The 23491-nt window shown below is 42.0% G+C and overlaps 2 protein-coding genes across 4 annotated transcripts; both read left to right on the forward strand.

Moving 5' to 3' along the window:
• The first annotated feature begins 706 nt into the window (after positions 1 to 706).
• On the forward strand, positions 707 to 7227 carry LOC131887005 (glycerophosphocholine phosphodiesterase GPCPD1-like). Of its 3 annotated transcripts, none has more exons than XM_059235488.1 (10): positions 707 to 721; positions 4018 to 4322; positions 4394 to 4548; positions 4618 to 4904; positions 4965 to 5075; positions 5248 to 5561; positions 5649 to 5871; positions 5953 to 6236; positions 6336 to 6632; positions 6710 to 7227. In XM_059235488.1, the coding sequence occupies exons 2-10, from the start codon at positions 4162 to 4164 to the stop codon at positions 7011 to 7013; spliced, it is 2136 nt and encodes a 711-aa protein (XP_059091471.1). In that variant the 5' UTR covers positions 707 to 721; positions 4018 to 4161; the 3' UTR covers positions 7014 to 7227. The 3 variants fall into 3 exon arrangements, with proteins under 3 accessions (XP_059091471.1, XP_059091468.1, XP_059091470.1); XM_059235485.1 differs by lacking the exon at positions 707 to 721 and adding an exon at positions 742 to 1345; XM_059235487.1 differs by lacking the exon at positions 707 to 721 and adding an exon at positions 3283 to 3948.
• Positions 7228 to 16370: 9143 nt separating this feature from the next.
• On the forward strand, positions 16371 to 23465 carry LOC131887007 (uncharacterized). The gene is made up of 2 exons (XM_059235492.1): positions 16371 to 17749; positions 20786 to 23465. Exons 1-2 carry the CDS (start codon positions 16972 to 16974, stop codon positions 21988 to 21990), a joined length of 1983 nt encoding a protein of 660 aa, XP_059091475.1. The 5' UTR covers positions 16371 to 16971; the 3' UTR covers positions 21991 to 23465.
• The last annotated feature ends 26 nt before the right edge of the window (positions 23466 to 23491 follow it).

Here is a 23491-nt window from a genome sequence, read left to right on the forward strand (position 1 = left end):
GTTAGCTTGACTAGCCCTATGCCCTAGCAGCCGGTCAGCTGACATTCATTCGCTCTGAAAATTAGTCCGCCTGGCTAGCTCTCATCACACTCTCTAGGCGTTGCTTCCTCTATCTATGNTATTGGACTATGGTTGCGGTCGTTTGATTGTCAGATCTGGTACCAGAAAAAAACTCTAGAAATATTATCCTGATTTCATTTTGCAAAATCAAAACAGATTTTGAGTGGACTAGAGTCCAGCCAAGAACTCGAGTCCTCTATCACACTCGAATCTTTGGCCAGACTTGAGCCTAGATTTGGCGAGTCCAGATAGAAACAGTAATATCAAAGAACTCTTGCGAGTCCAAGTTTTGCCGGACAGCACTAAGATTCAGGGTGGGTTTCAATGATGGTATGCACCAATTTAAGCTATCGTGGGTTGATGGAAAAAAATTTCTATTGCATCATTTTAACCATCGGTTTGAATAGGGGGCTCCTAATTTCCCATAAATCGGCCGGTTCAACCTATTTCAATTTTTGGATTAGTTTTTGTCACGTGAGTTGGTAGCCTAAGCTCGCATCATCAAACTTGTTCTTTGTGATTTCAGGAGCTAGTAACAAAAAAAGCAGTGCTGGGCTTGGGGATTTCCCTCAAAACTTGATAAGCGGCATTTTAACCACCGTGTTCGTGCCTTTCGTTGAGGATCGAGAGAAAGCTTGACTGAAGGAAAGAAGGAACTAAGGTAGCTATCTATGCATGTGTGTTTGTGTGTGTGTGCGGCCCTGGCTCAGAAAACAGATAAAGCAGGAACCTTGTGCTTGTTGTGGGGGCCAGTGACCTTCATTCCGTGTCCTCGGCGGCGTGACTGAATCCAGTATCCATCCATCCCTCGGATAGCTTAGCCTTCAGAGGGATTTCCCATAGCCCAACCGCAGATCGTCCCCATTTAAAACCCGACCGGTCCTTTGCCCTCATTTCGCCCGGTTGATCGGGCTTAGTCGCCACTGGGGCGCCACCTATAGTTCGATTGGATCCCTTGGGACCTGGGGCCTGGACCCAGTGTGGCCACCCATCTCGATCATGGGCCCAACCCGCCCCATGACAGATGGGTCGAGGGTCTGACTGTCATTGATCGCCGTCGAGTCAAGTGTTTTCATCCATCCGATCCTGACTCTTTGAGACGCCCAGGGGACGAACATTGGTTCTGTACGCTCCCCACCCCCTCAGCCCCGTGCCTCCTTTTGCCTGGGCTCAGCTTGAGAGTCCCACCCTTAGGCCATCCCGGCTCCCGAGTGAGCCGTGCTAGCTTTTGATGTGAGTGACGTTGGGAGCAGCATCCGACCGGTCCTTTTACGGGATAGTTCGGGTAAGTCAATTGGGACCGAGTCCCTTCAGGTTTGATGGATCCCGGGGGGGCTCGACGAATCCTAGCATCCAAAGTGGGGAGTGGATTGGGAAAGGGAGGGGTAATCTCAGGTTTGGCCATGGATAGGAAGGTGACCACGATCCGGGGGGGAAGGGGGAAGGAGAGAGGCGAGAGGAGGGTAAAAGCTAAAGTTTGGGCTCGTCAGACCGGCCATTCCGGGCATGAAAGCCTGGGAAAGGGGCGAACGGTGGCCGCCATTTTCCTACCCGACCGAGTTCCCTTTGTTGGCCTTTCATGATAGCCTTCGTTCGATCAAAAAATAAGACACTTTTTTCGGAAGATTTGAATATTTTTTTCGCTGAACACCGTTCGTGGGCAAAGTTTAGGTCAGGGCATTGGCAGTAGTGCTTTGTCTTTGTTCACTGGTTCATGGTTTGGACCAATAACAACACTCTTTGTGGTTGAAATCGATAGAATTACTTTTTGTAAGTGACCAGGCCTGAGAAATGGACCACCGTATCTGATTTGAAAACGTAATTCATTCATACTTATTGTATAGATATAGTGATGCAATCCCTTTTCAGCCCAGGAACAGGAATCAGCATACATTGCTGTATTACAGAATTAGTGTAGGGAATGGAAAGTCTGTCTATGGCAAAGGAAGGGGTTAAGTAGAACTAGGCAAGTTCAAAATCGGGCCACGGTCCATTATGAACGAACAAAGAAAAGCTACGAAACCTGGACTGGAGCGAGAATTTACAAACGCCTGGTATGGACCGAGTAAGGTATTTGTGATTTTTTTTTTAACATGGCCATTTTTAGCCCGACAAAAGGATTTTGCCTTTATCTGCTTGAACTGGAAAGGTGATGTTACTTTGAAATTGCTACTCAGTCCTGTGATGATGATTTGCGCTTAAAAAGCTTCATTCTGTGTCACTTGCGTGTTTCACAAATGTGTCTTTTGTGACTAAAAACAATGCTTTTGACACACATCAAAATTACTCTGAATTCGCATTTTGACGAAAAGGCGGATTCTTTGACATTCCGTAACTCTTTTTTTAGATTAGTAGTCCTTTAACAATTTGATCTGTTAAGTTGAAAAGATAAAACGCAAGTTGACAATAATCTCACTTTGGTTCTGTGCCTCTGACTTCCTAACCACTAGGGGTTTTTCGCAACTAGGCTTTGGTTAGCTTGACTTTTTTAGGCTGCATGTAGTTGGCGAAAGAGAAACTTAATTGTCACAAGGTGGTTCCTCCTACATTTCAACATGTTTGAACCAACCCCTTTTTATGCTATGCTTATGTCAACAGTTTGAGCTCAATTTCTTAACATTTGCCTTTGTTTGAATAGTTGTGGCGTTGACGAAAATTAAAATGTTCAGCCTTTGTCAAGAAATATTCACCCTTGATTTCGAAAATACGTATTTTAGTTCTATTTTTGCCCTCTGGTGATAACATTTGACTATCTAGTTCGAATCAAGTTATTGTGTTCTCTTTACCATGAAACTGCGCTTGTGTCACACGTGCAACTTATTTTAGATCTCACCTGAATTGAACAATTTGCTCCACCGGCTTTTTTAGCTCGAAACACAATAGTGAATAAAATCAATGAGCCCGGTCTTTCTTTAACTGAAATGTTTCCTGGACCAAAAAAAGGCAACATTTATCCTTTGTAAAACCAAGCTCCAATCTAGTGTTTAGTCCCAGAGAGAGGTTACTTGAGCGTGAATTGGATCGCAACTAAGTTCGATGCATTTGTGCGGTGTGATGGTGGAAGTGGAGGCCATGTCGGAAATGAATTTGTTGTACTCCATCATTCCTAGAATCAATCGCCAGGGAAGCATACTTGTGATCACATGTCCGTCGCATGCTTAGGTCATGCAACGGACCATGGGCATGCGGGGCTCGCTAAGTCGCCTGCCAAAGGCCGAAGTTCTGTGTTTGGATAGATAATGAGTGATTTGCTGATTCAAATTGGCGAAATATAACGGCCTGATTGTCCTGGAAAGCCAATTATCATTTCAACAAATTTCGTAGCTCACAAGTAGTGACAAGAATCAAGACTATCGTGAACTCATCTACGTGCTTGTGTTCGATCGGTCTCAAGGGTAGATCGCATTGTACGTCGTCTCCGTCTTCAGTTTTGCCCGGCCTTTCTTGTGTGAAGTCGTCAAATTAGCAGTCGGAGTACGAAGCTTGGCAGACAGTTGGGTCTGGTGAGATTGGCCCACGATCAGGCAAAGAAGAGGTGATCCAACTATTTCTTCTTTTTGGGAAGTAGTTGACATTGAACACGCTATAAATAGCAATCCAACACGCAAATACCTCTCCAAGTGTTCTTCTTAGGCTGTAAAATGGACTATAAGCTAAGTGTGTGTTCCAGAAACTAATAGTGAACGACATTGACAGATGGATGTTTGAGCTACGCGACAAGCCCTCTCCGCCTTGCGCCCTTGACCGTATTCTGTCTACAAGTCCTGAAATCAATACTCGGAGCGAGGCGGACTTTCGACAGTCCAAAAAGCGCTCTGGAAGAGCTACTAAAATAGCTAATATCCGGTAGTAACTGCCGGCATTCACAATCAATTGTGACCAAAACTGGTCCGTTGGAGGGCGAACGATTCTCCAGACTTGAATGGCGTACTAACACGAATACTTCGACTCTTACAGAATAATCAGAAAGTCATCCTCAAGAAAGATGGCTGATTAACCACATCCCACTTAACAAGTGTCGGACTTCCAAACAAAGTGTGTTGAGTTAATCCACATCTGAATTGATCCTCCGGTGCAACAGTACGTCGTATTCAATTCAAGATGGAAACTCGATTGTGGAAGTTCTCCGTCCATTGTCAGACTCTACCAGGAGATGTGGTTTGTCTCACTGGGTCCTGTCCACAATTAGGCTTGTGGAAAGCCGACAAGGTTGTGACCATGACTAGACAAAGCTCATCCGATAATGACACCGATAGTGATAAGTAAATTTGAATGGGACGAGTCCAAGCAAGCTCTCTCGTGTGAAACCAAAACTATTGTCAATTACTTGCAGGCCGGATGTTTGGTCGGTGGAAGTAGCCATTCCGCTCGGATCAGACGTCTATTTCAGATATTGCGTGTGTATTTGCGTGGATTATGAGCATGAGCAAAGAGTTGTGATAAAGAACTGGGAAACCCGCCTCAAGGCCAGGAAAATTGGATGCCATGGTAAGCCATACCGGAAAAGGCCACTGGATTTGAGCCTGCTAATTTTCTATTTAAACCTCAAATCTCTAGACATACCAGATCAAGACAGTATTCACGAATTTGGATTCATCAATACCCAAGAATCTCTAACTCAATGCGGTTGGCTCACCAACGAGACTCTCGTGGAGTTGAAATTGTACGAAAAACCGGTACAAATATGGAAAAAGAAGCACCAGAACAAGAATCTGTTTGTGAAAATTACTCCAGTGGACGTGAGAGAAGCAGGACAACCATCCTTTTGTTCTGATATGGACGAGAGTATTGATATTGCCGAAACTAGATTCAAAGGCAAAGCATGGCCTGTGATCAATGCTGCGGTAAGCTATAGAAGAGAATGAAGAAATCCAATCAATTAATGTTTTTTTTTTCGTTTGCAGAGTTTGGACGGTGACGATTGTCGTTTTCACCCTCAAAATCAGTTTGGAATTGAAGTCAAAGAAAATGGATTTGTGTCCTTCCAAGCACAAATGTTTGACATGCACACAGTCGTAAGTCTAAACTTTGCATTTCGAACGTTCAACTATGCCATCCTCTTTAGTTTGGCAAATAAACGACCACTTTTGGATAACGCAAAGTGGTAGCAATGCTGAATCGACAAGCACGTCTTCCCGATTTTTTTTTAAATTGCAATAGCAAATAATATGCAAGTTAACTCTTTAGGCGTTCCTTGTGGATATCTTTGCCCGATCGGATCCCGAAAAAGAGCTGAGAGATACTCTGCCAGCTGAACACTTGGGCTCATGCTACGTCTTGCCCAATCATTTCAAGTCCACCGAAGGCCGAGTTGAGCAACCCATAGTTTCCAAAGGGTTTCAGCCCATTGGCCAATTCTCGGCCACATATCTGATTATCAAGCCCTTGAAGGACGCTCCGTGTGATTTTGCCATTTCCTACGCCCAACATTGGAAATCGAATTGGAAGCGCTTGGACGTCGGACACAGAGGATTGGGCAATTCCTATTCTGAAACACAGTAGTAAGTTGATCATTCATTGGTATCATATCAATGTTGTCACCACTGTTGTCACATTGTCCCTAATGCAGTAATCAATCACATCTTTAGTTGCTCAAACATCTGCGAGAACACAATCGCCTCGCTGAAGGACTCCGTGGCTCATGGAGCTGATATGGTGGAGTTCGATGTGCAATTGTCGAAGGATTTGGTTCCTGTGATTTATCACAATTTTGAGCTCTGTACTGTAATCTCCACAAAGAAAGGAGGCCAAGAAGTTTCGGTGACGATGCCCGTGAAGAATCTGACCTTGGAACAACTCCAGCAGTTGAAGGTGCGCACTTCAGATTGCTCTTTGTCTCTCCTCGAAGAGTGAGTTGTTGTATGTCAAAGGGAATATCTTGCCCCTCTTTAGACCCATCATGTGGAAGAGCTGAAAGGTGGGCGGAAGAATTTCTCAGAGGATCACGAGGATCATGAGCCCTTTCCAAGCTTGGAGCGGGCTCTGAAGGAGATTAATCCTCACGCCGGATTCAACGTGGAGATCAAATGGGATATGGAATTTCCGGATGGCTCTCGCGAGTGCCACAATCCATTTGAAATGAATCTTTTCATTGATGTCGTGTTGCGGAAGGTGCTTGAATGTGGTGATGAGCGCAAGATTGTGTTCTCCTCCTTCAATCCAGATGTCTGTACCACGTAAGTCCTTCATTTGATTGCTTTGATTTGCGTCGCTATATTGTGATACATACTACATGCCATACGTCTCATCCTATATTCTGTCAAATTTTTTCTCAGGATCCGGTGCAAGCAAAATAAGTATCCAGTATTATTCCTCACCCAGGGAGTGAATAGCAAGTACGCCAACTACCGCGATCCAAGGACGTGGAATATCCCAAATGCCTCAAAGTTTGTGGAAATGGCCGAGATTCTTGGGATCAACGCTATGGCTGAAGATTTGCTGAGAGATCCTGGACAAGTAGAAACAGTAAAAAAGAGGAGACAAGTCCTCTTTTGTTGGACTGATGATAAGAACGACAAGGATACATTGAATTGTCTCAAAAAAATGGACTTAGATGGCATCGTCTACGACAGGTAAAGAAATTAATTTGAATGATCATGAGAAGAGCAAGCTGTCATTTCTACTTACCGTGTTTTGTTTGTGATCATAGGATGGATATGAATAATTCGAAATTGGTGAAAGAAAGTATTTTCATGATGGACAAGCGCTTTGAAAGTAACGAGGATGAAGACTTTCCCGTACATATCCACCAACAAACGTCTCCCACACATTCATCTTGCTCCTGTACTTCAGGTGCTAAAGAAAACGCCTTGCCTAGTCCCAGTTCTCTAATTGTATCTGAATTCACTCCTGCGTCATCTGCGGAAGAAATTACACCCAAAGTGGATATGGAAGAGGATGGGGAAAATTGCAAGAGTGCCTTCATCTCCAAAGCTTCCGCGCTCTGCATTTGAAACTGAAGACACCCAAATTTATGCTTATGCCTTGCGTAGATGCTCAATTCGGGCAAAATTACTGATAGTCGACTCAATATGAAAAGAAAAAAGAGCACTGATTGATTCCACCTGAATCCATGGTCATACATAGTGAAAAATTCCGGTTCCTCTTAACAATAGCAATGATTAGATGATCATGAGCTTAGTAAAACCCAACGTTTCATATCTTAGAGCCGACATCTTTTCTTCTGGAGCGGATAAAGATAGTTGGCTCAAAAATACTCAAGGAGTCGACACCACTTCAAAATACAGAAAGCACGGTTCAGCAAGTAACTGCTCGAGCAAACTTGCCCATCTCAATTCATTCTGAATCAGAAGAACGTCCATCCTCGTTGGAGAGTCCTTCCTTGACTGCTAGCTCGAGTATTGGTTCAAGACTGGTAATTTGCAAAAGCTAATAATTTTCATAGCATGTACCAGTTCTTTCTAAAATATAATTTTGTATCTTGATGGTAGCATGATATTCAAGTTTCATAATTCAGTTGCTAGATGTGAAACGAGAAAAATAGAGGGACCTTTTTGGAGCTCGAAGAAAGGAACGAATAATCTTGCCTTTTCAGGGTTAAATGTGGACCCAGCAATCCTGAAGTACCAGAACGGCAGTGAGCATAAAGTATCACAGTTTTAAGGAGCAATGCAATTGTCCAAAAAATTGGCAAATGCCAAAATATCACTGACTAGCAATGAGGATGATAATTTTGTTAGAACTGGAAAGCGGATAACTATTTCATTTAAAGTTACTATTCCAAAAATATTTCGGCGGAAAAAAATGTTGTACGCAAACCGTAGCGTTAAAGGCTTCATATTTTTCATTAAAATCCTTTTCATGGAGCGGATAAAGTGCCCTCTACTTCGTCCAGGTCCTGAAATTAAAAATAAGAACGAGAGAAAGCGCCCTAAGACGTCAGACTCTATTAAAGGATTATTAAATGAACGAACGACTCATTGCTCAACTACTGTGACAAAATGAATAAGCCACCAACTCTTCTGGGGGACGTTTCAAATTCTCTAACGGGAAATTTCCAAACAATTTTGACTTGTGAAAAAGAATTGGAACACGAAGTTTTATGCGGCGTTACTTCTTACGCACTTTTCTTCAGGAAAGACGAACCGTCTGATACTATTGGTACTAATCCACGACAAAGCTCAACAACACATGAGTTCAAAATCAGACGCACAATTCTACAATCAAGGCGGTAAGCGGTATTTTTAGAACTTAGCACAAGGACCAAGATTTGAAACATTGTAAAGATATAGTAAAAAAAGGTAGTTAATGTATGTGGGTAGACCATGATCTGCTTTGAACAAGAGACCAAGTCTTTATCGTCCCAAAAGAGAGGGAACAATTTACCTCAAACTTTGCAAAAATGCAGTAATAACACATTCGCATTGAACCTCGAATTTTGGCCAAATTTTAAAGGATGTTAGTCCAACATGGCTATCAGGTGTTGTTCTTTGAAGGGTATGGAGCAATAGGCCATTATAAATAACTGACAAGCAATATTTCACAAAAACTAACAAGGGTCGAAAAAGAGAACAGCTAATTTTGTTCTTTTGATCGTTACAATTACATTCCCAAAGTTACAATGCCTTGTGTGGAAAAAAGCACGCATAGAGTTATTTCGTTACATGTGACGTGATTCATTTTGTCCTGGCTGGCTTATTACGTACATGGATATCTGCACTTTCTGGACAAGTAATGTGATTGGTGCCAACTCTAGAGAGCATTGAGCGTTAAAGTGCATTTTGGAAAACAAATTTCAAAAACATGTGGGGTTGTTCAAACAACGAACTTCTCCTTTCGTCCATCTCAGTCCCATTCGTAATGCAATTTTTTAACCCTAATATTCAAATGGAAGACTTTCAAAAACAATTCCGGATGAAGCTTATATTGACGGGAGAGCCAGATTCGTCCACTCTTTTATGGAATGGAACAAATATATCCATGTACAGATAAACAAGGATTGTATCTATTACATGGTATTGCAACTTATCTGATCAATAGTTGATTGAATCCAAACCGCAGACACATGTTGAATGCCTTATATCTAGTTGTTCATATGTGTAAATCCTATCTCATCTGTTTTGGTTTTTCGTTACCCGGAGGATTTTGGAGGCAACACTTAAGAAGGATGGGAAAAGTGGATCTTTAGAATAACTTACACCTCATCCTGTGTTGATTGCTATTTTATCAACGTACTATTTTTAAGAAATTAGAGAAGCCAAAGCAGTGACCAAAAAACAAATATGTAACACGTGCGTCTTGCTAATTAATTTTTAATCCTTAGACAATTCAATAATGTGTCAAAATTTCTCCTAGAAAACTCGCATTCACATTTCAATCGTGAGTATTTGATGAGATGACCTTTTATTATTCATCGATCATGATTCACAAGTGTGTGCATGTGCGCCATGGTTCACCGTTGCTGTTGTTGTTGTTGTTGTGAATCCACAATCAGGAACATGCAATGCTTCCGGTCTCCTTCACAATGGCATTGGAAGGAACAATTCGAAACAGATTGTTGTGCATGAACTACTTTGACCAGTAACCTTGAGACTGGCCAAAATTAGCCAATGATGCATTGCTCCCTTAACGGGCTATGTACGACAGCCCCAATAGTAGCGTGTTTGTAAGTTGCCTTGGACAGTCGCCTTGATTACAGTGTGTGTAACTAAAGGTCTGGGCAAGAGTACGAGAACATGTTCCAATATCAGTGTCAACTTTCCCTCTCTTCTGAAGTTAGGTACACGTACTTATATATTCATAGCCTTATTAGTCACAATTTTCTCTAGCAATGGCTGTTTGAAAGAGCATGGGGTGCCAAGTTAATTTGCTCGATAAGCAGGTAAAATAATCGAGACCTTTTTTTCAGAGACCATCTGTCTCTGTAATGTAAGACCATGTTAGGCAAAAAGGACTTTCAAAAGTGCTCACGAAAGCGATCGAATTAGCACCAGAACTTGATCGTCGCGGACCAGACAACAACTATATGATCTACCTCAGAACATAATTATTGTCCCTTAACGCACTAAGAAGTTACACAAAATGATCTCTTCGCAATAAAATTTAGATATGACAGAGCTTTTGCCACCGAGTTTGGGGTACAATTCCCATTCTTCACTTGAATTGCTGTTCGTCAAATTGTGATACCATTTTAGTATAACTTTCAGAAGATGAAACCAAACTCCAATAATCGGATCTCAAAGAGTTGCCATTTCTAATTGACCTTAATATTAAAAATTGAAAGGACATAAATACAGTTCAACTTCTTGCATGTATCTACGTACAGTATTCTTGTTGTTAGAACAAGCAACATCGATGAAATTGACGACAAAATGTAATACTCTTGCCAATTGCAAATTTACTTGCTTTTTTCTTTTTTTGCTGATTTCCTTACCGCTACTGGGAATGGAATTCCTAACAGTTCAAGACTGTTTTCATTTTTGATTAACTTTTATTTTCACAGATTATTTGATCAACCAACGAATTAGAGTTGGCGGATCTGACTAGCCCTTGACTATAGGGTTGATCAGGAATTTTCGTCAAAAAATTGTCCAAGTCTGACTTTTTTTTGGTTTGTTTTTTCACGGGCTTTTCTAACCGCTACACAGAATGTAATCCCCAGTACTATCAAAAAATGAAAGGTTATAATTCGTCTGAAAAAAGATGAAAGATGAATCGGATCAACAAGGCCTACGTATTCCCTACGAATATGAGGGGGAAGCAAATTGAACAATGAAAGAGCCCGAGAAATAAGCGAAGTGGACTTCACTGTTCGAACTAACCTGGATTCTCGAGGACTTGAAGGTGCTCTCAAAACGCGGTCACTAGAATTGACCCTAAAACCTAGGTTGGGACCATTGTATTCCATGAACCAAGAAAGGTCTTGCCAAAACCCAATGAACGAAAACTAGTTTCTTCTCAAATAAGTTTGTTTGACTCTTAAAAAGCTTTACATGGTTATACTAAGTGACCAAAACCAGAATAAAAACTTTTCAATCCAATCCCCGAAACTCTAGAGTAACGAGAAACTCGACGAGGGTAAGCTAAGATTTAGTGCCTCACTATCATGATTGTATGTATATCCTTCTTGTTGCTCGTGGATCTGCAATTGTGAGCTCAAGGTTACAGCCGTCATATCCAAATTGTGCTTGGGAACAGAGGCGTAATCTCTGCTTAGCTAACGCGAGCACGGATTAACCGAATCATTGAATGACACCACAATGAATATATTCAAGCTTAGCACCACAATTGACGACTTGAAAGTGTCCTCATCTATTCCTTTCGACAATGCCAAGAAGTCTGTGGGATGATCATGAAGGAACAGATGTACGCGTATGTAGAAAACGAGAATGATTCTAGCTTACTCAAGGTCTAACTAGTCCCTGAATGCCTTCATTTTTTCCGCGGTGGACCAAGACTTTTACGGCAACAACATCCTGAAGTTTTGCACTTCGCCATTTCCATTTTTTAGACATAATGGTGAAAACAAAAGAGCAAAAAGGGACGAATAAGTAGAAGAATATCTAATCCCCAAAACCAGGACACAAAGCACCCAAAAGCAAATCGAAACAAGCGATGTCAGATTGTCGGTATGGAAATCTTCCTTTGGAAGTCAACATGGCTTTTGCCAGCGATGCGATGGCGAATATTAATCCATTTTACGCTCATGATATTCCCATTTGATAAGGTGTTCCTTTGGATACACAAGGTTCTCCAAGTTCAGTTTGTTTCCGACCGATCTCATACTCTTCATGAATGTATTGTCAGTGGGACAGGTACATACAGATTTGGTTTTTCTTATTTTTTATTACATTTTCTTAGGTCCATGTTATCTTTTGTTCTTCTCCATTTTTTTATTTCCTCAAGCAAGCTTTAGTCTTATATGCTTGAATCAATTGGGCTGAGAGGTAACCATCAACAACGGAAATGAAAAAGCTTTATTTCATTTCGTTTTGACAAATCTTCTTTCTTTCAAGAAATTGTCTCCACTTATCGCTGATGTAGGCACTGTCCTAAATCGACAGATATTTTAAAAGAAATTTTGAATTATGAAAAATAATCAAATTGAATGCATGTTGCAACTGCAATGAATCTCAGAGCTTACCAATCAATATGGAAGAAGCTTTCGATTGTATCCAGCAATGGCTGATAATGCAATTGAAAAGCAAAGAAAAAGAAATCAGACGTTTGTACAGTACTTGGAAGAGCCTTGATTTGCCCCAAAAAAAATGTTCAGGAAACATAGGGAGGAAGTAGAATGTCAAATTCAATTCATCAGAGGAGTCAACAACTTAGAATGGGATTTGGGAATTCTCTGATGATAGTCCTTGTCTGAATAGCTTGCATACGAGATGAAGGAGAGCACAACGATTCCCAGGGTTTCCCTATTGACAAATCCCTGTCTTCGAGTAGCTACAATCTGGTACAGTCAAACCTTTCTTACTATATTCTACTATATTGTTTATTCGATATTATCTTTCCTTGATATTCAACAGCGTAGTCGGTCACTACATCCATCCAATTTGCCGTTAATACATGCTTTGCTTTCATCTCATTCTTTTGATATAAAAAAAACTGAGGACGTGGGAAAGCTCTTGGCATCGAATTAATGGCGCCTAGCCTTATCAATGTAATTCCAATTGGTCCAAGATTGAGGCGAACTGTAATTGCACGACGGCACCAAGGTTTCACGCCATTTCCTCCCTGTAGCAAAAAAAACTCCATGTCCATTTCCTTCGGAGTCCATGTTAAAAGACCAATGAAACTTGTAGTAATGAATAATTGAATTTGTGGAATTTCCCATTCGAGCGACGGATTGCGTATTTGCATTTTAGCAACAAACAGCAACGGTGGAATTTAGTTCAGTGCAGCCCGATGTCGCATATAGTAGTAAATGTGCGACCTTTTTGTCTTGAACGTCGTCTCTTTGTTCCACTTTTTTTTAAGTACAAGGAGAATGTCGGGGCCAGGCCAAGAACTGGTAGATTAGAGACGTATCATCCTTGGTTGGTGGTTAAGCGAATGTACGTACAGCAAGGCTCATTGTTGACGAGCTATGTTGCAAATGGACAACAAAAGACCCAACCGAAAAGGCCCATGGGCTTGTCAAAAGAAAACAACAGGCCGGCTAAGAATGGGACTGAGGCTGATGGGGTGAGGAGCGATTCGCCTCCACTCGATTCTCTTGACCTTGGCGGTCGCCATGCATACATCCAGCACAGCAGAGCTTGTTGTTCATTAGCATGAAGCAAAGAGGGATAGGAAGTAATTATAAAACAGACCAGCTAGCCCTTAAAGTGTGAACAAACCCCTCAATGGTGCATGTGGTTCATACTAAGGTACCGCACACAATTGGTAACACTGGGCCCACAATCTTCCAACTAGAGTCATTGTTAGACAGGCTTTTGGTCCAAGATTAGCAGACCAAATCAGGATGAAATTAACCACCGACACTAGATTTATTGGATCAATTTCAACGGCAAGAGTATTCCATCGGACCAAATGCGTAAATCTTTTTCAAAGCTGTTAATCTTGTACTGTGGTTCGATTGATATTGCTGAAAATAAATGTCGTCTCAAGTGTCAAGGTGAAATAAAAAAACCCTATTTCCAAAAAATTACATGTCAGCTGTTTTAAATGAAGTCTTGACAATTTTTCCATTAACGCCGTGTGTTGTGAATGTGAAGTAACGTGAACTAGATGAGAAGAAAATGTTCCATCTCGCCCCTCTCTGTACAACGCCTTTTTTACTCTGTGCAAAATGAGAGAGGTTGAAGTTCCTTTCACGAGAAAAGAAAAAGAACTCGAGGGAGTAAAAAAACCAAAACGCAATACCGTGTTCTGTGCAAATACAGTCTGGTTTCCCTTAAAGCTCTGCTGGAGTATCGTAGAGGAGCAATTCCCTTTACATTAAGGGGATCTTTTATCTTTGATTTAATGCTACAGTGGAGTCAACTCATTCTATTCACGCTCCCTCTCATCCCATAACTGCACAAAAGTATTGCAGTGATGAAATAGCTCTCTTTTCTTATGAAATCTTCGTCATTACAGGTTTTTTTTTATTGAAGTATAGAGCTTCATGTTTTCTTGCTTTCTCAAATCAATTCTGTAGGCTTCTACATATACAATACCAAAACCATAGTTTGATACAAAAGCGTTTCAAGAAAAGGCTTCATTTGATCTTTTGGCTTCTTGTTCAAACCATATCATCGAATTGGTAAATCAAACTATGTCTACTGTATCTATGAACTTTGTTGTTTTCTCAAGATTGACACAACTTGTTTGGAACGCTTTATCAACGCGCTGTATTGTGATTTGAGACAGGCTGTATTGATCGTGGTAGCCCCATCCCGATCCGATTGGGACCACGCGTCTCGTGAACTCGGGCAGAGCAAGTCGCTCCCTGGGTGAGCTTTATGGCGTGAGAGCCGGCCTCCCGCCGTTCGATATAAAAGCCGCAAGTATGTCGAACATTGCTGTGTAACAAACAGGAATCTGAATTGCTCAGTTATTTAGAAACGTGCATATCAGAAACTCTACCTTTACCATGCCATCAAGTTGCTATGGAGTAGGTCAGGCGACGAGCGTGGTGGGCCATGGACCCTCGAGCAGCCAGGATTAGCAATCTCGATCCAAGGCCATTGGGAGCCCAACAAAGCACAAGAAATATCAACCAGAAAGGCCAACAAAGAGGCGAAGTTCCAAAGGGAAAGAATCCTTATCTCTTTTGTGTCAGGGTTGTTTTAATCTCGTTGCCATGGAGGTGGTGGGAACTTCTCTTGTTCATGAACCTCCAGTCCCCGACACCCAGTTTTTAAGGAGCATTTACCTACATGCATGTATGGTTGCTCCCAAGGGCATCTAGATCTCAGATTCAGCAATCCAAGCATTCGGTAGCTTCAAGGACACATGGCGCGGAACACTTCCATAGCCCAGTCTTTACGTAGAAGTGTCAAATCAGGAAGAGACGTTTAATCCAATTTTACGATCAATTAGTCGGTCAATGGTCCTTGACAAGACACCTTCACTCTTCAACGGAAGATCGGCTTTGACTGTCTGTTGCATTTGGCATTGCATGACAATTGTCATCTGACCAAGACTTACGGGTAAAACCTTCGTCTGCATTAGAACATAATTTGACTTGAGTAAACAATTCGCTTTATCATTATCACACCGATTATGTCGTATCGATGAACCAGCAACCCAAATGGAACAAAACTATTGTATGAAGCTGTAACTTTTTAGACTAATGTACAAAATGCCAAAAAGGTGCAATCCACTTTCCGCTTTTTTTCCTGCATTTCTTGTGGTAAGTGTTTGTATTGAGTTGTACTTTTATCTGGTGGTGGCTTTCAAAGGCCAGAATAGCAAACAACGCTTGAATTGGGTCCAAACAAAACGACCTCAAGTCCGCTGGCATGTTTATCTGTTCGGGGCGCTCGATTCTCCGTCCCTTCAAGCTTTTTTTACTCTAGGCATTACAAAAAGTCTGATTTGGCCTTTCTTCAAGGTTACGAGCGCTACTCCTGCTATTACTTATGCTACTGTGTCAGTATAAACTAGGAACTGATGGCTTTGGCTTTGGCTTTGGCCATCGTTGGCAGAGGCAGTCAGTAGCGTTCCGTCTCAATTCCACGATGATCGGAGAGGAAGCTGGCCAAGAGGAGGGAAAAAAGGGCGGACTGATTCAACTCCCGACGTGATAGCACTTGTCTACTATGAAGGACGCAAGGCCGAGCAACGAGTAGGGTGGTCCCCCTCCCTCACATGGTGCGTGTAAGTCAAGAGAAAGGCTCTTTCTCTCTTCCTCCTCTCTCTCTTCTTCTCCCTCTCCACCACCATACACACCGTATTTTCGTCCTCCAAGACCGAGGCCAGGGCCCTACGAAGCTTTTTTCTCCTTCCTCTCACAACGATAGAACGAAGTCTAGCGCACGTAAGAAGAGGTGAAGGCTGCCTGACTTGGTCCAACTCCACGTCCCTCTCCCCTTCTTTGGTACACTTCATATACAGTATAGGACGCATTTGCCCGTGCTGGTGGGTACTGGTTCTGAAGGGACTAATGCGCCTGCTAATGGCAGACACACGAGTTGTAGCCTTCCTTCACTGTCGTCGTTGCCGTTGTCGATGTCGTCGTCGTGGTCGACGTCGTTGAGTCGACCATGACGGCAGTAGGATCTCTGGGTCAGAAGTAGAGCCAAGACCCGATTGTTCGTTGGGGGTTTCTATTCCAAGGCCATCTTCCACCGTATGTATGGCCGCTTTCTTCACGTTTTCTGAGAGAAGGGGAATGTAGGAGAGAGCGAAGGATTCGTCCGCCGTCGGAGCAAAGTTGGAACAGACCAACGGCTAGAAGAATGTGCTAGGAAGATCAATACGACTGAGCCGTTTTGAAGGACTAACCTTCCCTCCTTCTCGTCTCCGTTCTCTTCTCTTCTCCAACAACTCCTCCAAGAGAGGGAATGTAAGGCGAAAACGCCAATGAGGACGATTCCGAGGACGAGGACGATGTTTGGGAGCCAGAGGGAGAGAAACACTCACTCACTCACTCACACACACACGCTCGCGAGTACACATTAGTACAAGTTGCACTCTACAGTGATCCAAATTGTTGGTTTGGAAGTGCGGGGGTAGAATTACTTTAATCAATGATCACGTCATAATGACCTGAGGTGCCTTCTGGTTCGAGTGTAATGCAGTCTGCTTGACCTGTGCATGAGGAGCGTGGTGAAGTGATGCCTGGAGGAACATGTGACGGAGTGGGGAAAGCCTTCTTTCTCCCCCGGAGTATCTATGTATCACCAACACAATCCCTTATGTAATCTTACCCTCTCTCAGCACCTACCCCTCCCTGCGGGCTCCGCATCGAGCTCTCCCCAGTGACCCACATATCCACCCACCCCAACCGCAACCATGGGAGACATTGCCATGAAAATGTTGGAGCCATTTCATCGGACCATCTTCAACGACTGCCCGGGAGGCATTTGTAAATACATACACGAACACAGTGAGGTCTTTCTCATCTTCCTCACCATCGATGGGCTCTTCTTTCTACTCTCGTTATTCCCGCCCTGTTTCACGTGGAGTAATAAACGCCCAAATGGAAAGAAACGACTTTTCTTCTCCTTCCTGGCCTGGTTCACCTTCTACTTTTGGTTGGCCTTTTTGGCACTCAATTCGGTCTACTGTTTCGGTTTTGTGGCCCACAAAGGTCCGTGTCGATTTGAAACCCCTGAAAATGACACCTCGTCTTCGTTCTCCATCTTAAACTGGGTATCCAACCTCGAACCACGTGAAGATGGTCCAGATGCTTCAGTCGAATTCTCCCCACCCCCGTCATCCGAAGGTGGAACAGCAGGCGGAAGAGGAGGAGGAACAGGAGGAACAGGAGCGGGATCAGGGTTGCCGCAAGAAACCCGCATGGAACAAAATAAAGACGATTATCCTTACCAGGATAATAACGATTATGACGACGACAACAACAACAACAACAACAACAACAACAACAACAATGAAGAAGATATTGTTCATGAGATGCTTCCAACCCCCGCCCCATTGTTATGGACAACAAGCAATGTGTCATGTGCCACACCTATTTCTGAACATGAAGCAGATCTGCGGAACATGACGATCATTAATGTCCTCATTATCATCGTGCTTCTCATCGTTCTAATTGCAAATGCAAAAGAAGGTAACGTTGTACTACTACACACTAAGGGGTTCTGGGCCGCATTTCAGATTGCCTTGTTTACTGCCATGACTTCAGTTTTGTTTCATCCGACATCAATCTTGTCTTTGAACAAGAACAGGGGTCTAACGATGGTGTGAACTATTCCTAGGGCTTCCAATCAGTCGGCCAAGGACCTTGATAAGAAGGTCTGGCTTGATGTCTATCGAAAAGACACGATTTTCTTGTAGATTGAAGTGGTCAGACCTGAGGCGAACATAAACACCCTGCTGGGCTAGATCAATGGGCTTCTGTGTGCTACACAGGCTTTGTAACAATCCGAGTGAATCCCAGGGAACCTTTTTTATGTAACTTTGAGACATTGTACTTCACAGCAGAGAATCGACAACCGGCCGTAAAGTACGCTCCACCATCATGAACTTCTTCACAACCGCGTCATCGCTTAATTGAAATCTTGAATTCGTCGTATGGACAGAAATAAATTTCACTTCGAGGCCATTTGGAGTCCAGCTCAGAAGTTAGACCCTTATATATAGAGCAAGCATGAGTAGTATGTTGAGCATTAATTGTAAAGCAATTCGTATATGTACAAAAGGAAAATCAGTTGCCCTGAAAAATTGATCGCCTTCCTGGCACAGTTCTTTGAGAATCCAACGATTGTGGCCAAGATCATTATCGTTTCACATTCAAGTCGATAAACCCATTCTTGTTCCACCACAAAATAAGATGTGATACGAGAGGTATAGTTCTCCTACAAAAAATACAATTACTTGGTAAAACATCTGCGGTCGGCCCAACTTCTACGTATTGTGCAATCAAAAAGCAATGCTTTTATATCAAAGTGTAATTTGTTTTGTCATCAAGCTCAAGATTTATGGATGTATTGGTCTCGAAAATAGTAAACTTTCGATGAGTTCGACTTGTGGATCAATAACATGAGCCATACCCGTATATTCGACCTTTATCGAATGACCTCTTGAATTGACCTCCACACTGTAACAAGACTGACTCTCTTTTACTGAATCTTACTTCTAGAAGCAGTTAAATTTATCTGCTAATTTATCGATATCAAGGCAGTTCATTCAAAATAGACAATTTTGAAAATTGAACTCTCGATCAAATGAAAAAAAAAGAAATTGAGGGTCTTACTAGAGGTGAAAACATTTACTGTCGGTTAACTCGTATGGAGTGAATGGTTTGCCATTGAATTCGACGACATAAAAGCAATCGGTAGGTACCGTAATGGGGCTTCTTTCTGGTCTGGATTAAGGCCTTTGTCCAATCATGTTTCATTGGTCATACATAAACCATTCCGTTGTAAAGGAGTCTCTTTTGAAACGTTGCAATTGCATATCAGAAATAATCACATCCTCATTTCAATTCGTTTGGGCTAGTTGATTGCTAGCATTGGGTTGTATGAGTTGAAAATACTTTTGAAAAGGTTCAAACCAGGATGTTTTGTTCCGTTTCAAGGTTCATTATGTGCCAATACAATTAGCAAGAAGGAAAGGCAAAAAGGCAAGGATTTGACTCCAATTACCACTGAAAGCATAACAGCAACTTTAACGGAATGTTTTCTTTCGTTTCTGGCAATTAGAAGCCAGTAGCCGAAGTTAATTTGATTTCCTTCCGTTAACATCACAAGAGCTATATAACTAACTTTGAGACTTACTTCACTAACATCAATTTTCTTTTAAAAAAAGGAGAAATGATGCATTCTTTTAGAACCATTGACAAGTTCGGGCTTTAGATACCTATTACCAATGTCCCAAATAGATCATTATTTCTAATTATATGTCGTATGCTTTTGATTGTAAACATTCCGTTCGAAGAGTTGTCGCTTGAACCACTTCTTCCCACGTCAAAATTACACTTTGAGCATGAAAGAACTCGTTCGTCTTATCACTTCCCAACGGTGTATGGAAATCTTTTGGCAAACAAGCCTCCAAACTTTTTTTGACAATCCCCAAGGTTTCAAGGGTAGAAGCTTGACCCTCTTTAAATTTTGAATTTCTTTTGATAACTTTTACAAACTTGATTAAGACGAATAGTAGAACATTTTAGACAACCTTAAAGGTTCATACTGATATAGATGGAACATTTTTGAATCCTCTTGACAAATCATTGAGAAAAGCACTCTTATGGAACAAATTCTATGCTTTTGCAGTGGTTCAGAGTGGGCCTTTACAACTTCTGACAGATATACTCATACAAATGTTGGCACTTGCTCTATGTGATTTCATTGATATTTTTGGATTCTAGCTCAAATTAAAAGCATGCATGTCAAAAACCATTTTAAACTCTAAAATTGTACAAGATACTATTCCAGTAAATTAAGCTCACTCTTGGTTCATATTTGAATACAAGTTATATATGATATATTAAGTTGCTACTGAATCATATAAGTTCAAATGGTCCTGTTTTCAACAGGTTTAGCTCCAAAGCAGCCCCCCCCCCTCTACTTTTAAACCCAGATGCTTGCACAATCGATTTCGACTTTGATTGTCACAGAAGTAAAAGGTTGTTTTTTTTCTTTTTCTTTCTCAATTTCAGAAAAGCTCAAAATGCTATAATAGCTATATCGAAACACTTTTATAATTATGACTTATATTTTTCTTAATACGTCATTTCAATATCAACACACATAACATAACACACTTAGTTATGCTTTTACTTGAGCTTTGAACAAAATGCATAAACAGGCAATCTTTGAGATTTGGGCTTTTCCCCAAAGATTTCGGAGAAATTAAATAAAAAAGGTCTCATTAATTTCTTTAAGATGTTCCATCATTGTTTAATTATGTTTTTTGAAAATTGCGTCTTTTAACGCAAAACATGTACCTTATCATTCTTTTCTAGAATCATACTAATTAAATTTAATTCCTAGGATTTCAAGGGCTCGAAAAATGCCATGTGTTTGGGTGTTTCCTTAAAACTTGATAAGATAAGGCATTTTAACCACCTCTTTCTATGGTGGGTAAGTTTAGGTGAGCCAATAAATATACTCTCTCATAAGTGTTTTTCTTTACTTTTTTGCAGTGTTCAACGCCAAAGCTCTGGATTATAATGAAACAATTTGCAAGAAAGAAGAGGTTCAAAAATTCTTATCGACGCTTGTGGCAAAACCCCCTGAAGTGGGACATTACGTGAGCTGCTTTCACCCTGCGAAAACCACCGACCAAAAATCCAGTTTAGCCACAAGAAAGGTCATCACGTTTAGTGCCATTGAAAATTTCGACTACCAATCTTGGCGAGATTTTTCCGACCTCCGCTTGATCGAGCCCTCACTTCAATACCCAATCATCGAAATCGAAATTGTTCTGAATTTCTTCCCCGGGGATCACTTCACCGCCGAAAAATACAAGGGCTTCGTGGTGCAACTCACCAAGGAGCACTCCGGCAAGGATAGTAAGATCAATATCGATGACTACTTCCACATTGAAGATCAACGCGAATGGACCTTCTTCATTGGGAACTCCGAGTTCATATCACCTTGGTGGGAACGGGGCTGTGCTCGCGTGTTCTTCTCCTGTTTCCTTCTCATTGGATGGATCTTCCGCATGGGCTACCACGGGAAAATCGCCAAGCACCGCGTGGAACTGAAGAAGGCCGTGTACTGTGAAAACTCGTCGCAAGACGAGGGCGTGTCCCTCTCCGCCACACCTGGCAGCAGCTCCAACGAGACTCAACCGGCGGCTAGCGCCTCCACTGCCCAATGCGCCCAAGGGAATGTGACGAGTGCCACGTCGGTGACGGATGCAGGCCGAAGTAGTTCCCCGCCGGCCACCGTGACGGCCACCCAGCAAACCGAAGACATTGATCCGCAGCCTCAACATGCTCAAAAAGCCACCAGTCCCTTGGACGGTGACCTCCGACATCACGAACAACGCGTGAATGCTGTGATCTCGGATCCTCCGCCTTACTCAACGGGCCGAGCACATCATCATCACCATCAGACCTCTTCATCTCAGCACTCGCAATATCATTCTCACTCACAACAGCATTCCCTTGACCACCCAGCACATCAGCAACAATACCGCTTATCGGAGCTGACAACTGGGACGCCTCCGTTGAGGTCGGTCCCTCTGACCTCTCCGCGCACTCACATGCGTGAAACAACCAAAGACATTGTCACTGCAGTTACGCATCAAGACATCAACGGTGTGTCAGCAGTGAACACGGTGGCTCTGAAGGACATTGACGTGCAAATGAATTCATTCTCGGGCTACGAAACCTATGTCTAAGCGAACCAACGTGGAAGGGGCCCATGCTAGCCAAGATGTGTTCCTGCCCTTGAAGGAGCTAAACTATGCGGCTGAATTTCCTCCCTCTGACGCAACAACACCATTCCATGGTCATTTCAGCTTTGGTCCAATGGAACGCCCTCATTCGACCCATTTTGTTTGGGCAAACCGAAGAGCCGCTACTTCTGAATATACTTTCACAACTGGTCTTGGTTCCCTGGGAACCGTTTGACAAATGAGCAGACCATCTCGTTATTAACATCGTTCCCCTTGGCAATACAAGACCAACCAATGTGGTCTGTGATACTCTGGTTGGTCTCTCTTTCTCCCTTTCTCTCCCAATCTCTTTTCCTCCTTCCTTCATCTCGTTTCTTCCTTCAATTCCTTCACATCCTCAGTCACTTGCGTCGGAAACTAACCAGAGCATCTTCATTCATCCTCATCTGTCAGTACAGTACCTTGTGGAAGTTTAGTAGTTTTCTGATCTTGTAAGCGAACGCAACATTGGTGGAAGATGGTTTATTTGTTTGTTTGTTTGTTGGTTGGTTGGTTGGTTGGAAGCAGCTCTTTCCTCAATGATCTCTATCTGGTTCACTCGATCTCTTATCGTTATGCGTGCATTTGTTTCCAACGCAACCATCGTCATCACACCAAACAACTACCTAATTAACAAACTAAACACCCACGCAATTATATTACACCGAGGGAATGGTTCATACAACCATGATAAATGACATTCCTTCACCGAAAAATAGAATCCTCAACCCCTCGGGAGAGGAAGAAAATCCTACGCAGAACCATGAACAACCAGACCTTTCCAGCTCATAATAACTAATAATGCTGAATTAATTACGGGGACAACTCACGATACTGCTGACGGCTCCTAAATATGTTCTTCTATGCTTTCTCTTGAAAAATCTTCTTCTACGTCTTGATCCTCGACTTTGTTCATGAACATTTTACCAATCGTATAACTTACTAACTAGGGGCTCTACAATTGCTAGATCTTACATAGAGCTAGGTGCTTGTTTTCAGGATATATCAAATCGTTTTTAAATCAGAGTTTATTCGAATCAATATGCTTACTTACATATAATATGAACTAGGATAAACTATGAATGAAGCAGTCGACGCGAAACGTAAACAAACGTTAACTATGCATTGTTACCAGTGAACATGAAAGACTAAGTAAAATTGCTTTGATCTATATTCGCGTTTTTTTCTAAGAGCGAGAATGGTTAGAATGATGAATGTGAGATTGACATTGAGATACTATTGTTGTTAGATCGATCACTTTAGCTCATCTTACTAACGCTGCATAACATTTTTATCAACCATTCATGACGATTAATTTCGATTATATTTATTATAAATATAAAGCTCTGCTCCTCTCTTTCTTGTTCATTTCTTTGATTGTGCCTTTGGGTGTTTCTTCCAAAATAAAAAATGTCCAAATATTTGGCTTATCATCCATACCACTCTCCATCTTTCCTGTATTCTT

The sequence above is a fragment of the Tigriopus californicus genome, chromosome 9, assembly GCF_007210705.1.
Source record: "Tigriopus californicus strain San Diego chromosome 9, Tcal_SD_v2.1, whole genome shotgun sequence".
In the NCBI taxonomy this organism is placed as follows: Eukaryota; Metazoa; Arthropoda; class Copepoda; order Harpacticoida; family Harpacticidae; genus Tigriopus; species Tigriopus californicus.

What these genes read in the sequence shown, in the direction of transcription:
- LOC131887007 (XM_059235492.1), top strand. Translation starts at nt 16,972, where the DNA reads ATGGGAGACATTGCCATGAAAATGTTGGAGCCATTTCATCGGACCATC. An exon ending in AATTGCAAATGCAAAAGAAG is followed by an intron (nt 17,750 to 20,785) that starts GTAACGTTGTAC and finishes ACTTTTTTGCAG; the next exon opens with TGTTCAACGCCAAAGCTCTG.
- LOC131887005 (XM_059235488.1), top strand. Translation starts at nt 4,162, where the DNA reads ATGGAAACTCGATTGTGGAAGTTCTCCGTCCATTGTCAGACTCTACCA. An exon ending in CAGGAAAATTGGATGCCATG is followed by an intron (nt 4,549 to 4,617) that starts GTAAGCCATACC and finishes TCAAATCTCTAG; the next exon opens with ACATACCAGATCAAGACAGT. An exon ending in AACAACTCCAGCAGTTGAAG is followed by an intron (nt 5,872 to 5,952) that starts GTGCGCACTTCA and finishes GCCCCTCTTTAG; the next exon opens with ACCCATCATGTGGAAGAGCT.